At 45.8% G+C, this 19,462-nt stretch overlaps 1 protein-coding gene across 1 annotated transcript in view; it reads left to right on the forward strand.

The window, feature by feature from the left end:
* The first annotated feature begins 91 nt into the window (after positions 1-91).
* The window catches only part of LOC144156020 (regulator of G-protein signaling loco-like), a 55,796-nt gene continuing 36,425 nt past the window's right edge, over positions 92-19,462 (forward strand). Inside the window, exons 1-4 of the mRNA XM_077687782.1 lie at positions 92-486; positions 9,003-9,420; positions 14,862-15,438; positions 15,877-16,160. Of these exons, the coding sequence (XP_077543908.1) occupies positions 9,019-9,420; positions 14,862-15,438; positions 15,877-16,160 (1,263 nt within the window). The 5' untranslated portion in view covers positions 92-486; positions 9,003-9,018. The remainder of the gene's footprint in view (positions 487-9,002; positions 9,421-14,861; positions 15,439-15,876; positions 16,161-19,462) is intronic.

Here is a 19,462-nt window from a genome sequence, read left to right on the forward strand (position 1 = left end):
GATATTACAAGAATTAAGCTGAGGCCCAGTAGTTTTGTTCAGTGCTTAGAACAATTTACACCCTAAACTTTCAGCCAATCACCACGCGGGATGAGCGCCACGTGACCCGAAACGGTCACCATTTTGCGAAGTGAGCAAAGTTCACTGCTACCGAGCAATCGTTGGTAGGTCAATGAAACAATTTCGCATAAAACTTAACCGGGACCTAGTGTGGACTGACAACGAATTAAATGCTGTTTCTGGTTCTAGTCATCAGCTAGCTTGACAGTTTAGCCCAGCACCACGGTACGGTCGGCTCAGTGCTTCAACTTTTGTGACCCGATCCCTGCTGGAATGTTGCCCCGACCTTACCCATCGTTGTGTCGCAAAGTCGGCGCTGGCAGCCGATTTTTTCCGCCGTCCACTCGGATGTCACCCGTCGTTCGACGTGTGAAAGTACTCAGTGCACTGGTCAGCGCGGAATGCTACTCGTCTTAAATTAACCAGGTAGGGAGTATTGCGGTAGCGGTATACAAACTTTTGTTCTTGCCGATGTGTACTATGCCTTTCCGTTGTCTGTGTGCGCGTATGGCGTAGGAAGTGGTCGCCTGGCTCATCGCGTATGTCTGTGCTGTCATCCTGTGTGACATACGAGAACGCCCTTGCGACAGCGCCCTGAGCGCGGTGAAGACGTTCTTTCGACTCCGGAAGCGACGAAAAAGGCGGATATCACTTGCTTTAGGTGTCCCGCTGTTGCAAATACTTGTGCTGTGTGAACTGCAAAAGAGGGTGAATACCGTGCATGCATTTTAATCTTTTTGTGCAAAATGTCTACTCCTGTTCGGAGAGTTAAATCTGTATTAAGCCCAAAAATATTTGGGAAAACAAAAAGTACGTGATTAAAAAAAAGAAACAAGAACTTCGTTGCACCTGCGAAGATCATGCGTTTCTTTATTTTATTCACGAATTTCAGTTGGTCTCCCTCGTGTGTGTATGTGTGTCAGTGTGGCCAATGAAATAGCTATCTGTAAACAGACCACAGGATAATGATCAGCCTTGTTCTTGGGACCAGATCATAGGTAAAACTTCAGCTTTATTCTGTCTACTAGACTTCGATAAAAATCGGGTAAGGCAGTGCGTAGGTCACGCCAGGTCGCGACCGAGGCATTCTGTGAAAAAAAAAAAAAAAGTATGGTCCACAGAAAAAAAAATTGCGGCCGGGTCCAGAGAACAAATGAAAATCATTCGCCCTCCCAGTGCTGGGCTGTGGTGTAGTGGCTAAGTCTTCGCTGGTTTACATAAAGGTCGCATGCTCAATTCAGTTTAATCTTCATCATTTGTAGCTGGTTTTTGTTCTCTTGGCTTCAATCGGAGCATTCAGCAATTGCATAAGTATTTGCTTCTTATGCAATTTTTTTCAGTAACGTTATGTTTCTTATGTTGTTACGGGTGAATCATGCACTGTGTATGCATGCACCAATCATGGGAAAATTTCAGAACTATATGTAGATATTTACTTTTTTGCAGAAGTGTTACCAGCACATCCTATGCCAAATGTTGCATGAGAGGGGACACATGAGCAAAGAAAGCTCTTGCAGTTGGCCAATGCCTACATCGACTGTAGGAAAGCGAAAAAGTCAATAGTTAGTGTCCAAATTTCACTTCGATTTGGCCTGCAAGGCATACTATAGTTCTTACCACAAGCTAGGTGCACCACTGTGGAGGCTACATTGTTGTCAACAGCCTGCCTTCTCAGGGCACCTAACTCACTGCGAAGGAAGCGAAAAGAGGCGCTGGGGCCTTGCAGTTCCACTTGCCTAGAGGGAGAAGGAAATGTCCTGTCAGGACCCCCTTCACGGCGAGTTGGGCGCACTGTTGAAAACAATGTAGTCTCCACAGTGGTGCACCTAGCTTGTGGTATGAACTATAGTTTAAAGCTAATGTTGCCGGTATTGATCATAAAAATCGAGTTTTCGTGCATCATCAGTTCTGAGATTTGCAGGTGATTGGCATTTGCATGCATAGGGCCGGCTTTATGCATAATGACAAGGAAATTTTTGCAGAAACAATTCATTGTGTATTAGACAAAATGGTAGTTAACGTAATTTTACTAAAGAATGCTCATTGCACCTAGGTAAATATGATAGTTTTTTCTTGGGGTTAGTGACTCCTGCCAAGTATGGACCAATTATAGACCTGCAAAACAAAAACTTGTCACAAATAACAGAAAAAGGAGAGTGAACTTAACCTGCAACCTTAATGTTGACAGGTACCATAGTGCAGATTTACCTTTTTTCTTCCAAATATGGCATTTATTGCTATGCAAAATGTAGGCAATGATAACTATTTACAACTATGCACATGCGGATGGGTTGAACAGAAGGTGCACGGACGAAACTAAACAAAATGAGAGGTTAATACACACGTTTTAAAGCTGGGGCAACCATAAAATCTTATGATTAGGGGATACCAGTCTGAGCAGAAGTTAGATTGGTCATGCACATCACTGAGATTAGTGACCATTGGCAGCAGTTTGGTTTGAAAGAAACCATCAGCTCAGCCTGTCATGTCTATCCTATATATGTGTTTCCCATAAGCTGTGCAAAGCAGTTAGAAATAAGACGGTCATGGGGCACCTCATCGTGTTAGGTGAAAAAAGATTTAAAAAAGCTTTATTTTAAAAAGCGGCATTTTACAGGCACGCAAGAGCACATGTTGCCTAGGCTGGTCTGAATAAATGTCTGTACAGAGCGATTGGAAAAACCATAGAGTTAAGTCCTGTAAAGTTTAGCTTGAGACACGTTGAAAATACATCTAGAGAGAAACAAACCAACATATGTAAACCCCCACAAACAAGAACTCTGTAAATATCACGATGACACTACAAGTTTAGGTTAGGCATTGATGAGATTCATGTGCAAGAAGGCATGAATTACAGTTGCGAAAAAAGAAGCGTGCAGCTTTTGCCATATAGTGTTGGGCTAACCCGGTCCATCGGCACAGAAAGGGGTAAAGATGTGATTGCGCCTTATCCATGGTAGATGACCAGAGAAGTGTAAAAACCCGATGGAACCCCTATATGTGACTCTGAGCACAACAAAGGGTTTGTTTTGCGTTATATACCCCAATTTCATTGCCTAAAACATATTTCATGCCTGGGCCCGACCGAAAATGAACAAGTATGTGGCACAAAAGCCCAAAAATAATGACAAATACCCCTGCTGCACTTTCACCAAAAACAGGTGCTGTGCCTGTAGGAGTCCAGCTGGGCACCAATATATTTAGGGGGTTGGATGCCGATGGATGTTGGCATACTCTGTTCGTGTTAGTGCGCACAAGCAAAACCAAAGGCGAGAGCTATTCAAAAATGGACCTTTGCACCAGGGTGGGGTTGATCAACAGTATTTCTGTGGACCAGACCACAATTTTTTTGTGAGCCAGACCAAATAATTTAATTGACGGGGCTCTGTTTCTTTTTTGCTGAATTCTGGCTAAGTGAGGCACCTGTAGATGCATTATCATGTACAAATCTCATAACTATATAGAGGTGCTTTCTTACATCCTTGTGGAACGGTTACCACCGTTTTCCGTGCCAAAGAAAACTGACTAGGTGAGCTGGGTGCTCCATATTGGGCTGTCGTCAGAACACGAGGCTCCACGTACAATCTGGTCCATTAAGTAGGCACTGTTTACTTCCAACTGGCATCGATTGGACGGCGCTGCAGTTAAAACACACTCTTCGGAGACTTCATTATTGCACAAGGGGCCTGGTGAAGCATGCTAGTATGGAATTTATTTGTGCAGAACACTTAAATGAAGCATATAAAGAATTTCCAGATTGCCTAACAGGGCAGCATGTGCCTGCATTGTTCTGTTCAACAAGAAATGAAATACTGTGCAAGATACTTTAATGCTGGTGAACATTTTTGTTCATTGTAGTTCTGCTGCTAGAACTTTTGCGGTCTGCGCTGTTCCAGCCTTATTCCCCCCCCCCCCCCCCCCCCCCCTTTTGGTGAAGAAAAAGAAAAAATTGCTTCTGGTGGCCAAAATCCAACCTGGGTCTATTGCGTTATGAAGCCGGTGTCTATCCGATTGCTCCATTTCGATATGGTCGAAGCGGTTTGGACTAGGGGAGGGGTGCATGGACATGCAAAATTAGACAGAAAAATCCTGCACCCCAACGTGTAAAGACGGCGATGATCCACTACGAGAAAGCTTCGCGTTCAACCATCGTCGTCGTTAGACGGAGCGGTGCCTGTTTTAAAGCGAAGCTTTTTACCTCTACCCCCCCCCCCCCCAAGGGTCAACAGAAAATTCCCGCGAACAAATAAAAGAAGTTACTGCCACAGCCAGGAATTGAACCTGGAAAGAATAGAGAAACGGGGCGAGAGCCCGCTGTCATTCTGTGTGGGCTCGTAGCTCAATCGGTGACGGGAGAGACAGACGGTGCATTCTCGCTGAACGCCACGTGATAGCGTCACGCGACCTCTCGCACCGCTGTGCGCTTCGTCCACGGCACATGTCGCGGCCATGTGCGGACCTTGTGCATGCGCTAGGAATTATAAAAATTAAAGGAAGCTCACACCAACGCATGGCATCGCACTTCTCCTCCGTCTCTGCCACCGATCTCGTCGCTTCCGTTGCCGGCGGCAGAGACGGAGAAGTGACCTCATCTAACACCGGGTTTGAGCTTCCTTTAATTTTTATAGAAAAAAGACTTTCCACTCATGTGCTTCACCAATACAACTCAACCAACCACCGTTCATGAATCGTACATTAATTTAACCTTAGCAAAGAATATCTCTTTCAAGTAATAAAGGGTGTGGTTAAGTGCATTTCACTTGTCTGGTTTTACATGTAGACCCACGTGTGTGAATACAGGTGACGTCACAGGGGTAATCGTTGTGGGTGTCGTTTACAACTTCACTTTCCAACCACCTTCACGGGGTTTTTGAAGTTATGGTGCATTGTTGTCAAAGTTCACTATCATCTTATTTGTGTGCTTGGTGTAAGAATAATTAGTTTGCATGCACACAAGTCAATCTCAGTTTCATTGGCATATCACCTCGTGAAGGCAAAAATGAGTCACTCCAGTATACATTAAAAAGCCCATGATTTTGTTCAATCAATGTACCTAGCATAAGATTTTTGCATAAAGAACTCTGGGAATGTTGGTCCCATTCAAACACACATTGGGGTTCTACATGCCAAAGCTACACTTAGGTGAACTATGAAGCATGACATAATGGAGGGCTGGCACATAATTTAGACCCCACGAAAATGTTTAATGGCCTTGCAATCTCTAGCCTGGGGCCATTTTTGGTTTTTTGTAAAAGGAAATAGTGTGGTAAACAGGAGGAGAGCAAAGGGATGACATTGCATGCCTGCGCATTGCCATGTCACTTCTTTCCTCTTGTCCTGTTTTTCACGGCCTGTTTTTCTCTGCCATTGTAATGCACCAACTCGCTTATGCACATGCGTTACAAAATTTAATGTTGTGAGAAGGATGTGTAGCACGAGTTTCTGCCAAGATTTTTTTGCCACACATTTTTTCTGAGAAAAGTGCATTAGAAAGTTTCCCTTGCACTGATAAATCTTCCCCTCACTGATTTGACGATGCCATGAGTTGTTGAAACACGCTTAGAGGTCTGCAGGGCGTTACTCAACAGATTTGAGGCATGTTTGTCAGATGGAAATTGTGCCTTGCACATACTGAAAGTCAATGTTAAACATAACATGGCCAAACAGCAAAATTTCGAAGACTGTGTCGCAAGCTAGTATGACGTCATTGGGAACTGCACCACTCTCTTGTAATGCCTGGTGCATTCTCTTTTTTTTTTCCAGCTTCAAAAATAGACTCTAAAGTACAGTTACAAAAATAGAAAGTAAACACTTCCTGTAAAAAGGGAAACGCGATATTAAATAAGAGCGATAAAGAGAGAATAAATATAACAGAAAACGGTGATGTTAGTCAAGCCACCACCACGCTGGCTTGCTACGCCAGATGATAAAAAACAAGAAAAAAATGGTTTAAGAATGAGATGTCGGATGATGCGCACATAAGTCTCAGTCACATACAGAAAGAAGTTTTTCACAGAACTCTGTCCAGTCCGTGCTCTGACAAACACTTTGCTTTCATTTTGTTGGTTTACTATACAAACATTTGGGCTAAGCTAAGGCCAATATTGTTATTGTGTGCTGCAACTTTCACTTTCGTTCTTGTAATTCACTGCCTATTCGTATGTCTTATACTTTACTAGCATCACGGGTATGTGGGTATATGGCTCGAGCTTCGCAATGGCTGCGCTGCCTGTCGCTGCTTCTCCGCGCCATCTACAGGGTGGGTGCTAGGTGGATAATAGGGGCTCATGTAGTGTTTTGGCTGTCTCTTGCTTTTCTTTTTTTTTTTTTTACTTTCCGTGCCCTAAAAGAACTTATTATGGTCCTGTTTGTGATCAAATAGAATGTTTAGGGCACTTAAAAAAATAGCTGCAGCTTCGCAGAGTGCTCTAATGCCAAGAAAATCTCTCCAGGGACGCAGTTCTGCGCACTTCCTGACTGCCCTTACTAGTGTCGCAACGACAACCGTATACCACCACTACCACCTACGAAAACGTCGGGCACAAGTGAATTATACCTATTGTCACATCGTTTAGACCTGATACTGGCACACTGACAGGTTAATTTCATCTTGCAGCACATACAACGAATGCAGCTTTATTCTACCGCAAAAAAAAAAATATGTTCTGGGAAGTCATTATTGAATACGTGACAACCACTTGTGCCTTTTATGTGAATATGAGCCATGCGGAAATGTCAAGTGTAGTGCAAGGCTCTGCATTGTTAAATCTGTGCGCACTCATGCCCTATAGCAAGAAAAGTTAATGAAACCTCGGAATAATAAATGGTCTGCAAGTCGGAAAGAAGCAGAATAGCTCGTACGGGAACAAAAAAGACCTAGTGCAGCTTTGGAAATGCTGATGAACTTCGTCTCAACTCAAACCCGCCGCGGTGGCTCAGTGGCTAAGGCGTTGCGCTGCTGAGCACGAGGTCGCGGGTTCGATTCCCGGCCGCGGCGGCCGCTTTTCTGATGGAAGCGAAAAGCAAAAACGCCCGTGTGTACGAGATTTCGGCGCATGTTAAAGATCCCCAGGTGGTCAAAATTAATCCGGAGCCTTCCACTACGGCGCGCCTCATCGCCTGCGTTGCGTCGGCGCGTTAAACCCTACAATCAATCAAGTCTCAACTCAAGCTAGGTAGGACTCACAAGACCCAGGTAGATGTGAAATGCACTTTTTCGCAGGACTTCGCAGGGAATTCTGAACTATCATTGTGACCGAATGCGGAACGAAATCAAGGAATTAACATTTTAGTAATCGCACACACAAGCTGCGCATTCACTTACCTCTTGTTTTTCAATTTCAGCGAACAGCTTATCACTTGGTGGACACATTTTTTGAAGTACGTGGTAGACAGCCCACGAAGGAAAAAAGGTGTTGTTAGAAGAATGTGGTATCTGATAAAGCCCTCTGATTTTAATTTGTGCAGTCTTCCTGCGTCAAATGGGGATGTTTCCAGGAAGTGTTTCGTCGCAGATGTGGCTTTCCCGATGAGCCTGTTGACGCACTGCTTACGGGGGCCATGTAGCAGAGGACAAATGTTCGCGGCCGCTGCCTCAGGACAAGCCAACCCAGTATTAAAACCTTTGCCGTGTCTTGATCCCCGAGTATGCTTTCGCCTTATCCACTGTAATTCTTTCATAGAGTGTTCAGGAAATTTATGCCACATTGCTTGTACAGGGTAGTGATCAATATCCGAGGTAAGATACTGGCAAGCATAACTGGCGTGCTGTCAAGTATGAGCGCTCCGCTACATTATGTAAGCACACAAAACCGATTTACATCATAGTGTATAGCAGTAGCATGACCATTTGAGGAAAGGCTGCTTACGGAGATACTGTTAGTAAATTTCAGGGTAGTGGAATTACAGTCAGCTTCATGCATATGCTGGTTCCGCGACGCCGGCCTGTGACACGCCTAGCGCTTATACGGACCGAATGTACTGCACTAAAATCGCGTCAGAAGCATTTACACTTGTAAATACACCTCATTTGCTAAAACGGTGACTGCTCCACATAAATATCTATTTTGAATGCATACAAATGGTAAATTTCAGCCACAAACGTACCACAAAAGTAGCAGCGACAGTGGGGAGCTGCCCAAGGCTACCCGCGGCTGCTTTTGAAACGAGCCACTAGTGGGCTTTCAGTGGTGCCCCCAGAGGCTGTGGCCATGGCGGATGGGTGATGCTAAAATGATCCGATGATGCAATACGCGAATTGCATGTACCATCACAACTAGCCATTGGAACTTGTAACTATCAAGCAGCTAGCCTGCAAGCAGATCCAACATGCTCCTGCAAAGAGTCAAGGTAGTACATCATTTAATGTACACCCTTATAAAAATGTTCATTGTTTATACAAAAGATCAACATTTCTTTCTGGTGTGCGCATTTGGATCTCGAGGATGTTTGTGGCTGCTTGGATTAGAGCTTTTAGCAAAGAGCAACCGGCGCTACAGTTGGCGAAACATTGTTGGAGCTTGCCACGATTGGCTTTGTTTACCATGCAAACATTTCCCAGTGATTGTTCTTCACATCCAAGAGTCTCTGTGCAAACATGACCTCGCATGTATTTGTGTTACTTCTCTTGGTTCTTCCTCAATCAAGAATCCAGTTGGCTCTGAGCACTGGGGTTCTAGAAATTTTGTGGGGTTGGTTTTGTTGCTCATTTTCCGACATAAATTTTCCCTTTTCGTTGTTATTGTGCAGCTGCAGTGCACAGTAGTATGAAACTCATTGGTGTGACAAACTATTGGGGTCTGTTTTTCACTTGCCTCTGTGTCGCTTCGTGTGGGGGCCGCTGTTTTTCTGTGATGTGTCAGCTACCCTCTACGCTTGATTAAAGCTGAGGAAAAGGTGGCTCAGTGTTGGAGCTGTTTCGACTGGAGCCTTTATCTGTGCAGGGCCTTCCGAGCAGCCATGCACCAGACGAGGCGTCGGAAAAAGCGGCCCAGCTATGGGGTGCGCACTGTGGAGCTGTCTCGGGGCAAGAAGGGCTTTGGCTTCACCATTTCTGGCCAGGCGCCGTGCATCCTGAGCTGCATTGTGGCCGGCAGCCCAGCCGAGCGTGTGGGCCTGAGGCCGGGGGACTTCCTGGTGGCCGTGAATGGGCACAATGTGTCCCGCGCTCCCCACGACGATGTGGTGCGGCGCATTGGGAGCTCCTCGGGCCTGCTGAAGCTGCAGATTGCCGAAAACTACTACTCGGACTCTTCCGATGAAGAGGCGGCCACACCTGGCCGCACGCACCACACGCGGCCACGGCACCGGCACGTGCCACGCTTGGCGGCACGGGATGCCCATGGGCTCTTCCCACCCAGCGTAAGTTCAGTGCGACAAACAGCCCTGTGCGGCAGGGGGTGGCCTTCCAAGCTTGCTGCAGTTGCATGCAGATTGTTCTTCAAGCTTTCCAGTTCATTTGCTGGGCATCTTCCCCCTCCCTCCACCGTGTGGGGCTTGGTGCTTGACGCCGAATATCTTCAAAGCTGGCAATCAGGAGCCAGATCCACGGGATCCTGCTCCTGATTGTACAGTCAAGCCCACTTGTGGCAAAGTTGGAACCCCAAGAAAATGCGATTATGGTAACCAGTCATTATTGTGTAGCACATGTAGCACAAAGACAGACTGCAAAGCATTTGACGAGATGGTAGGTAATGAAGAAAACTCGCTGTTATCGTGAAAAGTCCTTAGCTTTTTTCTTTTTTCTTTTCCCCCATGCCAGGTCAACTTGGGGCATTCTGGAGTGTGTCTACTTCAGATGCCTCTGAATTCATTGGTCTCAGGGAAATTTCTTAAATACCGAACATAAATGTTTTCCTCCCAAAAATAGGCATATTTCAGTGTGTGTTCATTACGGAAGTTAAGTCTTCTTTTATTTTTTTATTATTTTTCTTCTGGAATGCAAACTTCACACCCATCCTTGTGCACACTGGTAGCCAGTTTTATGCACGCATACACAAACCACTGGATATACTCGCGAGCATGCTGCAACTTTAATGCGCAGTTACACAAGACACCTTGTGTAGGTGAGCAGCGGAAAATTTACTACTTCAGATGTTCTTCCCTGCAGTGGAACCAGTGTATTAGGTGATAAAGAGTCCTTGCACTATATCTCAGGTTTTCACCCTTGCAAGCCGTCAATATTCAAAGGTCACACACAACCGCATTAAATGGGTTCAGATAATAGCTGTGTTGAAGGAAGGTGTGAGACAGGTGTCTAGGAGGTGGCAGCTCTCTTTATTAGCATGGCCTTTGGCTGCATTTTTTTTTAATAGGACAGGAGGTGCGCTTGCTGGGCAAGTGCACTTGTTGTGTCAGTAAATACTCTATAGCAAGTTGGATCATACGCAACAGAAATGAATGCGCAACAAAATGCAGTGGGACTCCCGTTAGATGAACTTGGAGTGGAGGGGCCGCGGAATTTGTTCGTGTTATCAGAAGTTCATCTTAAGTGGAGGTTTTTGGCATTGTGAAAGTTAAAAAGGATTGCTCGTCTTAACCATGGAGTTTGTCTTAACCGAGCTCGTCTTAACCGGAGTCTAGTGTAATTGAGAACTGCGATAGAGGAGTAACGTGAAGTAGCAGAAGAGAATGCGGAGCACCGACACAGCTTCAGAAACAGTTAGGCTGTGTGAGTTGGTCTGATATACAAGAAATTTAGCCCCCACGGGGGACAGTTGGGCGAGTCAGCACGGGTGCATTTTGAAACAGCAAGTGCAGAAAACGAGACAACCAAAGGAGGAGCCAGACGGACAACTGCTAGTGTCGTCTGCCTCATTTTGCTGTTCCATCTTTTGCACTAGTCTTCCTAGCATGCTCTCTTTCCTTTAGGCACGTAGATGAAGGAAGGGCTGCATGTGAACTAGCATGATGTGGAGCTTGAACAGTTTGGAGTGAAATTTGGAGTGAATTACTTGGCCAAAAGGCAGGGTTTGCCCTTTGGCATAGTTAGGTTGAATTAGCACAGCAGTCACATGACTGCTGTATTTGATTAGTGTTTCCAAGTGTTCTGAATGCTGGATGCTAGCATTTTATGGTAACAGGGTAATTAGGTTTTTTATTTTTGGCACAGTCTAGCATACCGAAAGTTCCTTGTGCTATTCCGCCCACTATGATAGAACAAAGTCCGTCAATTTGTACCATGATCTCACAGAGCACTTGCCACAGCTGGCTGTCGCTGTAGGCCATGCAGCACAGCCTGCAACTTGCAGGTTACTCGCAGAAATACTCTTTCTGCTGCCCATTGTGCCACCTTGAACGGGACACTTAGTGTAAAATCAGGTTGGCCTCTATTGGCAGATTACAGTGCCGGGAATACAAATAGTATACCACTTGCAGCATCTGAACTTGCTTATTAATGCAGAAAGTGCCAAAAGCATGAAAACAGGCACTGCTGCCCCATACACTTTCCTGCATCATAATTTGTGACATCACAAATGGCGAATGGTAAAATGGGAGTAGTGGAACTTGCGTAACCATTTTTATGTAACAAACATTAAGGGGTGATTAACGAAAATTAATGTAGCAGTGATTAATGCAAAGGGAAAGCCAGCTCGTGCGCACTTTATGCGCCCACTTACCTCGAAACTGTCTTCCATCTTGTGGCCACATCTCTTTATAAAGGCTGACCACAAGCCTGCCATTGTCTGAAATTCTAAATTTGGATTGTGCCAGCACGTAGTTCAGTTGATTTAGTACTACTAGAGTCCCTCAATACTTTTCTGGTTGGGAAACTCTGTCGTAACGCTATGAGAGAGCTTCGTGCGCTGCTCAAGGAGGCCACTCTGCAGTGCTGCCGTTGATCGAAGGGCAGCCGGGAAAGTGGTCGCAGGGTGTTTGGCAGGAACCGGACGCTCGCTGTGGCATTAGCAGTACGCATTCGCTTTACTGTTTGTTGGCCGCTGAAATGGACTTGGCATTTTGTGAGTGCCGAAAAATTTCGTGTGCACGGTCATGCTGCTACTGCGTTCCTTCCTGCCGATCTGGCTAGAGAGGAAATGATGATAAAGCGGTGCTGTTTCGCTCTCCTTATGACGCCGAGCTGCACATGAGATCGAAGCGTACCGTTCCTGAAAAAGAGTTCACGAATTGAGCTTTTATTTATTGCATGTCCGCGTATTTAAAAATCATTTTCAGACCAGCTTGGTGAATGCGTTGTGAATGGAAATTGATTGATTATTAGGTTTAACGTGCCGACGTCACATAGGCGATGAGACGCACCAAAGTGCAGGGCTCCGGATTAATTTTGACCACCTGGGGATCTTTAATATGTGCCGGTGAATGGAAATAAATAGTGTGTCAGTTTGTGTGAAGGCATTGTAGATAGCTATTGTAGGATGCATGTTGCATTTTGTGGGCGCAACAGCAGAAAAGACCCACTTTTTGAAGTGCCTCTTGCATTTTTTGCTTGAAAAAAGAATACGGGTTCGAGGACAGCGGCTCGCTCATAATGCCCAGCGAGTGAAGGCGAAGCCGAGCCAGTAAGAGCTGCTGTGGAGATTTTTTTTTCTTTTTTTTTTTTTGGCATTGTATTCTCTTTCTGTTTTCTTTTCCTTAGGAGGGGAGGGGGTACAGGGGGACGTGTTGGTTGCATTGTAATCAGGCTCATTGCTGGACTCTAAAAGGAGCTCTTGAGAGCACTGCGTTTTTGTTTTGCAGACATTTTTTTCTTTTTTATCACCCGGATGACCTTTGTTTTCGGGGGTTAATAGGTCAGAAATAACCTCACCATATAATAGGCCTCGTCCCCATATGCCTGTAACTGTCTGCTAATATCATATGTAAAACAAATATGTAAAAAGTAAAATATAAATGTTCACTCTGAATGAGTTTCTGTGAGCGCATGCATAATGAGCAATGTACAAAGCCAAGAATTGTTAAAAAAAGTTCTCCAACTGCTGTTCCTATTCTAAACTTGAATTCTACAACCAACTTGTTTCCATCAGAAATCAGAGGCACTTGCGAGAGCAATCTCTGTTTTATAGTGTTCAATATTGCCAAGGCTTTCAGCGTGTTCAAAAAGTGCATTTTGACACCGCACAACATCTCAATGATGCGTCAAAGGAAAACATTGAAGAAGCTGAGTCCAAAGGGAGCTGGAAAAAAATAATTGTCCACCCGTGAAAACTTTTCCTTTCTCACCGCATCTATACGTCTCCCCTGCTTTTCGCACGGGATTCAGTCCTAGCAGAAGTCAGTAATTACTCCTGCATGCCACTGACTACATCCCCCTCATTGCATGGTAAAAGAAAATGTCTCGGAACCCCCGTGCTTACGGCATGCAAGCACGGAGCATCACGACCAAGCCATTTAGGCTTTCATCATGCGTGAATTTTTCCCTAGAAGCGAACAGCGCCCTTTCCAGAGCTACGATACCCCTGCTGTGAAATCGATTTTCAAGGTTGAGAGCTGCAGCTTGGCAAGGCTATGAGGAGCTCGGTCAAAGGTCAGGAAAGAATTTACACCATGTCGGAACCCAACTCCCCCTAAAGTGTCCCACGTGAGGGGAGACGGCAAATGAGGCTCTCGATGCTTCTACACTTTTGAGGGACTTATGAGAAAATTTTCAGAATCAAACCAAGACATCAATAGAAAATTTTGAGTGTGCGTTCTGCCACATACAGATGTCCCGTAAGGGCTGAAATTTTAACTTTCCTGCCGGCTTCGTTTTGTAGTAACAATATTATTGCCAACAACGCGTTTCTATCGAGAAAGTACCGCCAAAGGTGGGCGCAAGTTCTGCCGTGCGCGGCCGCACACCCGGAGCAGCAGCGGCCGCTCGATGATCTCCAATCTGCAGTGGCACCCCTCGCGGTAGTCTTTGTCCCCAAACGAAACTTGGGTGGGTGTTTTATGACCAGAAAAGCATTCAAGGACTCTGGTGCTACTTGGAGAAAGGGACCACCAAACATGCCCAGCTAGGTGGAGATCTAGGAATATTTGGCATTTTTGGGCTGTCTTGATAAGAACTCAAGGCGTATTTCTTTCATCTATGGTAGAGGTCGGAGCAGCAGCTATGAAAGCGACATGCCTGCTGTAAATCACTGAGCAAGTGGCCACCTGAAATGGGGAGGTAATCGCAAAATATTTGGGAATAGCTGCTTGCTAGGTCAGATCCAGACATAAAAAAATCAGAATTGGCACATGATGGAGTGGGCCCTTGTATGGTGTAACAACCCATCACTCATAATATTCAAGAGGGGGGCCCTTGGCTTTGGGTTTTCGGTACTGTGTAAGCACAGAAAACAGTTTATAAAACGATGCGGTACTATGGGCAGAGACAGCGAACAATAGGTGCTTGGTGTCATTGTGGAGATGTTGAACAGTGGGCACTTCTCGAGGGCACGGTATATCATTGCACGGCCACTTGCTTGGTTTTTTGGGAAAACTGTAATTTGCAAGTAGTTGCAATGTCACGAATAAAGAGGATTGAGTGCTTGTTCTAACATGAGTGCATACTTCGTATTTCATGGTAGTTCTTTCTACAATTGTGAGGCAGTCATCAACATATCTCGGAACATATATCCTTGACTCATTCAAAACAGGCGCCACGGTTATATCAACTATGCTACAGGGGATACCACTACAGGGTGGTGTTACTTGAGAGCCGTAACATGCAGCGTACCATTAGCCAAAAGTATTTCTTTCTGTGTAGTGCTTCTCATTCCCTGTCCTTGGAGTGCTGCTACCTGTGCGTCATTGTGGCTGCTGCTGCGGCGTGTCCTGTCGCGTACGTCTTGTAAGAGGGCCCTTTGTCGTCGCAGGCCGGCCAGCAGGGGGGCGGGGACAGCAACAAGGCCCTGCTGGAGCTGATCTTGGAGCAGAAGGGCCTGCGCACGTCGCTGGTGCTGCGCACAGTGGTGGGCTATCTGGGCACGATCGAGCTGCCACGCGAAGTGGCCGGCTCGCGGCTCCAGGCCATCCGCAGCTGCGTACGCCGCCTGCGCCTCGAGCAGAAAGTGCACACGCTTGTGCAGCTGTCGGTGCTGCGCGACGGCGTGCTGCTGGCTGACCTGCGCGGCGCTGCCCTGGCCCGCTTCCCAGCCGAGCGCATTGCCTTCAGCGCCGCCTACGCCGACGACAGCCGCTTCCTGGGCCTTGTCACCAGGGGCGCAGATGGCGCCCTCTCCTGCCACGTGCTCATGGTGGACGCGCGGCTGCGGCTGCCCCCTGGCGTCCTGCGCGCAGCGCCTCTGCACACCTCGGCCGAGCCCATCCTGCGTGCTGTGGCTGCCCTGTACCACCGCCTGGACGGCCCCAACAACGCCTCACCCCAGCCCAGCCAGGCCGGCAGCAGCAACAGCAGCAACAGCGACAGTGGCATTGGCTTCCGGGACGAAGGTGCGCTGGGAGCCAGAGCGAGCTTTGTAGCCACGGGAGAAGTTCGTACTGTGCACCTGCGAGAGTGTGAGGGAAAAGCGTTCGTCTTATTGTACGTGCCACAGTGACAATCACGTCACCAGCAGCCATCTCATGTTTTGTTATTTCAACAGTAACAATGCATATTAAAAAAGAAGGTGCATTACTGCAGTTCCTCATTAAATTAGACCACAGGAACTAGCACAGTTGGGCAGAAATATTGAATAGGGATGTCATTTATGGTGGGCCATCTCATCCTTTTCGGAACTTGTATGATTAGGGGATACAGCTTTTTGCCCTGCCCATTTAAAGTTTGTAGCATAAGCACGCCTTCTGTTGTAGCAAGAAAAGTGAGAACTTTTGTCAAATGCTGTTCCTGCCCACTGCTTGTGAACGAGCGAGGCCTCTCCCCCTGCGCAGGGAACTCGAGCGACCGTGTGCTCGTGGTGGACGTGGAGAACCAGCCCCGCTTCCAGAGCTTCAGCCTGGACCGGCAGGGGACACTGCCGGTGGACGCCGAGCGGCTGCGCGTGCGCGCCATGCCCGAGCCCCTGGCGGGCGAGCCGGGCTGGGCCGACAGTGGCCTGCTCGAAGGCTCGCTGCTGGACGACACGCTTACTGCCAACGACCCCTGCCCCGACGGGGAGAGCCTGCAGTCCTCGACCAAGGGCGAGGACGGCAGTTCCTCAGCCACCCCACGCAGGGTACTGCAATGCAAGCCCACTCCACGACCTGCTTACACGGCACAAATAGCCAAGGGGACAGTGGAGAAGGGGGCTGCTGGGGCATTAGGGGCAAAGACGGCTGTGTTTGAGTAATTTGTGTTCACTTCCTAATTGTAGACTGCAGTTTGGTGCTCCTTCGCAATAGGACTATTGGCAGCACAGTGCAGTGCTAAAAAAGTGCATGGGAACAGCACAGGTGCGGTTCCTACAGAACTTCAGTGAAAGTTGCATTCGTTCTTGTGAAAAATGGGAGAGTAATCTGATAGAGTGCCACTTCATTGTTCCCGTATTAATGGGTAGATAATTTATTTATTGCCTGAACTACCAGGAGTAAACTGCTCCTGTGGTTTGCTTTGAGTGGCCGCCTGTCTGCTTACTAGGGAGCTTTAGCGATATTATTTTGTTGGCGCTGTGTATCATGTTTCTACCTGTGCTAGGCTGTGTAACTGGGGAATTGAAGGTTGGGTATTTGTGCTAGGCGTAGATGCCATGCGAGCGCTGGCTGGCGGCTCTGTTGCTTGTGGAGAGAGAGAGGCAGGGGGTGGCAGGGTTAATGTCATGTGCAGCATTTATTGTACGGGCAGTCAAGTTTCCACGTACAAACTAGGCATAGTCCAAACAGTAACATGACAGGGAGACAATAAATTGCACTGCATAGATTGAGATGGTTCAGCTTGCCAAAAATACAGGTGCAGTGCCACGTGTGGGTGAAAGTTGATCAGTGAAACCTTGGTCTCTTCGATTTATCGGTCAGTCTGGAATAGTTCTGGATAGCTGACGGGCTGCCCTCGCAATAGGAATCTATGGCAAACACAAAGAAAAAGCTGCTGTCAAGCGGTTCTTTGGCAGGAAAAAATGACACATCGAGGGGGCCTTTAGTGGGGCATTGATAGAGCAAAGCCTAAAAATATGTTTTTTGTATTTGATGCTCTGTTTAATAGGTTTCGAAGAGATTGATGATATGAGCATGACCTCTGCTTGTGTCATGAACCTCTTCTTTCAATAATGTGGGCGACTTTTAAGTGTTAGTTTTTTTGTTTCTTTGTAACATCTAAAATATTTGCAACTTGCGGAGGGCTCTAAAGTGGGGCCCTTGTTCCCTTTTTTTGTGTTTTTTTTTGTTTGCATGAGCATTGGTGCAAGTGTGTCATAATTATTATTTTATAAAATTTTCTTCAGTGCTGGCTGTTGGGTTCTGCGGTATTTTTGCGTGGATCTATAACTGCATTTTTCAATGTTTTGATTTATGCTACCACAGCTGGCCAAGCATTCCTGAGCAATGTCAAGGACATTGTTCTATACAGCAAAATTCAAAAGGAAATCTATCTAAAGGCACTAAAAGTAATGGTTTCTTTAGGGAACATCTAACGAATAGACTTGCTGTAAGGAAGCCAGGATAGATGTTTGGGGCCACTCTTAGATAGAAGGGTGAGTGAGTAGGACCGTATTTACTCGCATAATTTGCACACTTTTTTTTACAAGTTTAGGGCTTCAAAAAGGTGGGTGCGCAAATTATGCGGGGATTTCATGAAAAAGACCGAAATAATGTGTGAACGGTTTAACACTTAATATACAATTCAGGGGGAGGTGGGGATCGGAGCACACTTTTTGTTTTTTGGCATAGTGTAATGGAATTTGGTAGGCACATTGGCAAGCACACCAAATGGTGAAACTTAAAATTCCATGATGATACCTTCAGTAGTTTTTGTGTTACAGAGCTTTACGTGTTGTCCGCTTTTGGAAAGCCTAGCAAGGTATTGACACATGGTAGAAAGTTCTGAATACTTTTCAATTGTAGTCAGAACACTACAGTGTATGACATTCTTAGAATTTCTTTTACGACCTTCTGTTTTTTTTTTTTTTTACAGAGATTATTTTCACCCATACACAGTAGTACACAACTGACTCGGCTGTAAATATCACATAAAAAAATAGCTGGGCCCTAAAATGAAAATCCGAGACTCATACCCTGCAGAACTCTTCAAAGATCCAAATAAAACAGATAGAGTCAAAATCCACCCAGTCGTTGCCATGCCACTTTCTACGAGCAACGAAAAACTCGTAAAACACAATTCTGTACACAATTCTGAGGAAACGGCTCTTAAAGTTTAGGAAGGCTTCATGATTTTCAAACTGCACCAGCAGCATAGTCCTTGCTGTCCTTGCTTGGGGACAACCTCACGGACCTTTGCCCTTTGATTTGGTACATCTGGGATGCCTTCTTGGCTCATTGGAGGTTTTTATGTGCTGCCCTTTATACGGCAGAAGCACCAGTTTATGCCTAGTGCACCATAAAGTTTACTACAGGCTACTAGGGTACCTGAATTTTACGTGATGTATGCCTAATGCATAGCTGTCTCCAAAATGAAGAGTAGGGCACGATTTTTTTTATATACTAATGTGCCAACAGACTTTCAGCTGATTTCTGGGTGTCATAACTTTGCTATAGCTACAGCTTAGTACATGGGGTTGTTGAGTGTCAAAAAGTTATATCAGGGCATTACAATCATAAAATGAGCTATTTGAAAGCAGAATACAGTGTAGACCGCTTATAACGTAGAGGTTTTGTGATGCACTGCTTGGGACTAATTTTACAGCTCATTAAACTTTGGTGTTTGAAATGGGCATTCGAAATGATTCCTTGCCACTGGTGCCACCAAGGTTTAATGAGCTGTAAAATTAGTTCCAAGCTGTGCATCAACAAACTGATTCTCTTATTGCACTCACCAGGGTTCATAGTATTGGAAAATATAAAGATTACAGTTTTATAGCTAACACTGTTTTGTCTATTGTTCCTCCAAAAATGACTAATCATCTCTAATTATCTTGATAACTTATTGACTTACTCAAAAAATAATGGCATATTTAAAATAAGTGGGAAAAAAGCAGCAAGACTGACAAGTTTCACAAAGTTTACTTGAAAATTAAAGGAAGCTGTTTTAAGAGCCATGTCCCCCCTTAAGTGCAAATAGCTTGTTTTGTTGTGCAAACTTATAAGCCCTGCCTAGCTTGCGCTTGCTTTTGCAAGCCTCAGCCAATCGCACAGCTGCCCATAATATGTCAGGTTCTAGCGCGGGAAATGAGCTAGTGGGCCACATGGCCATTCTCTTTTTTCCTCATTACGTAGCTTGTTTGAGTGAAGTGTGCATTAAAAGGGGTTTCAGTGTTGTTCTAATGAGGCAATCTTTCAAATGAACCAAAACTTGCATTTTGTCTTCGTGGCCCCTTTGATTCCTCTGTTTGTACCGCAAAGTCCGCATTGTTGAAGTGTGCAATTAAAT

This window comes from Haemaphysalis longicornis, unplaced genomic scaffold, assembly GCF_048455015.1.
Source record: "Haemaphysalis longicornis isolate Haplotype H1 unplaced genomic scaffold, Haemaphysalis longicornis Haplotype H1 scaffold_1, whole genome shotgun sequence".
In the NCBI taxonomy this organism is placed as follows: Eukaryota; Metazoa; Arthropoda; class Arachnida; order Ixodida; family Ixodidae; genus Haemaphysalis; species Haemaphysalis longicornis.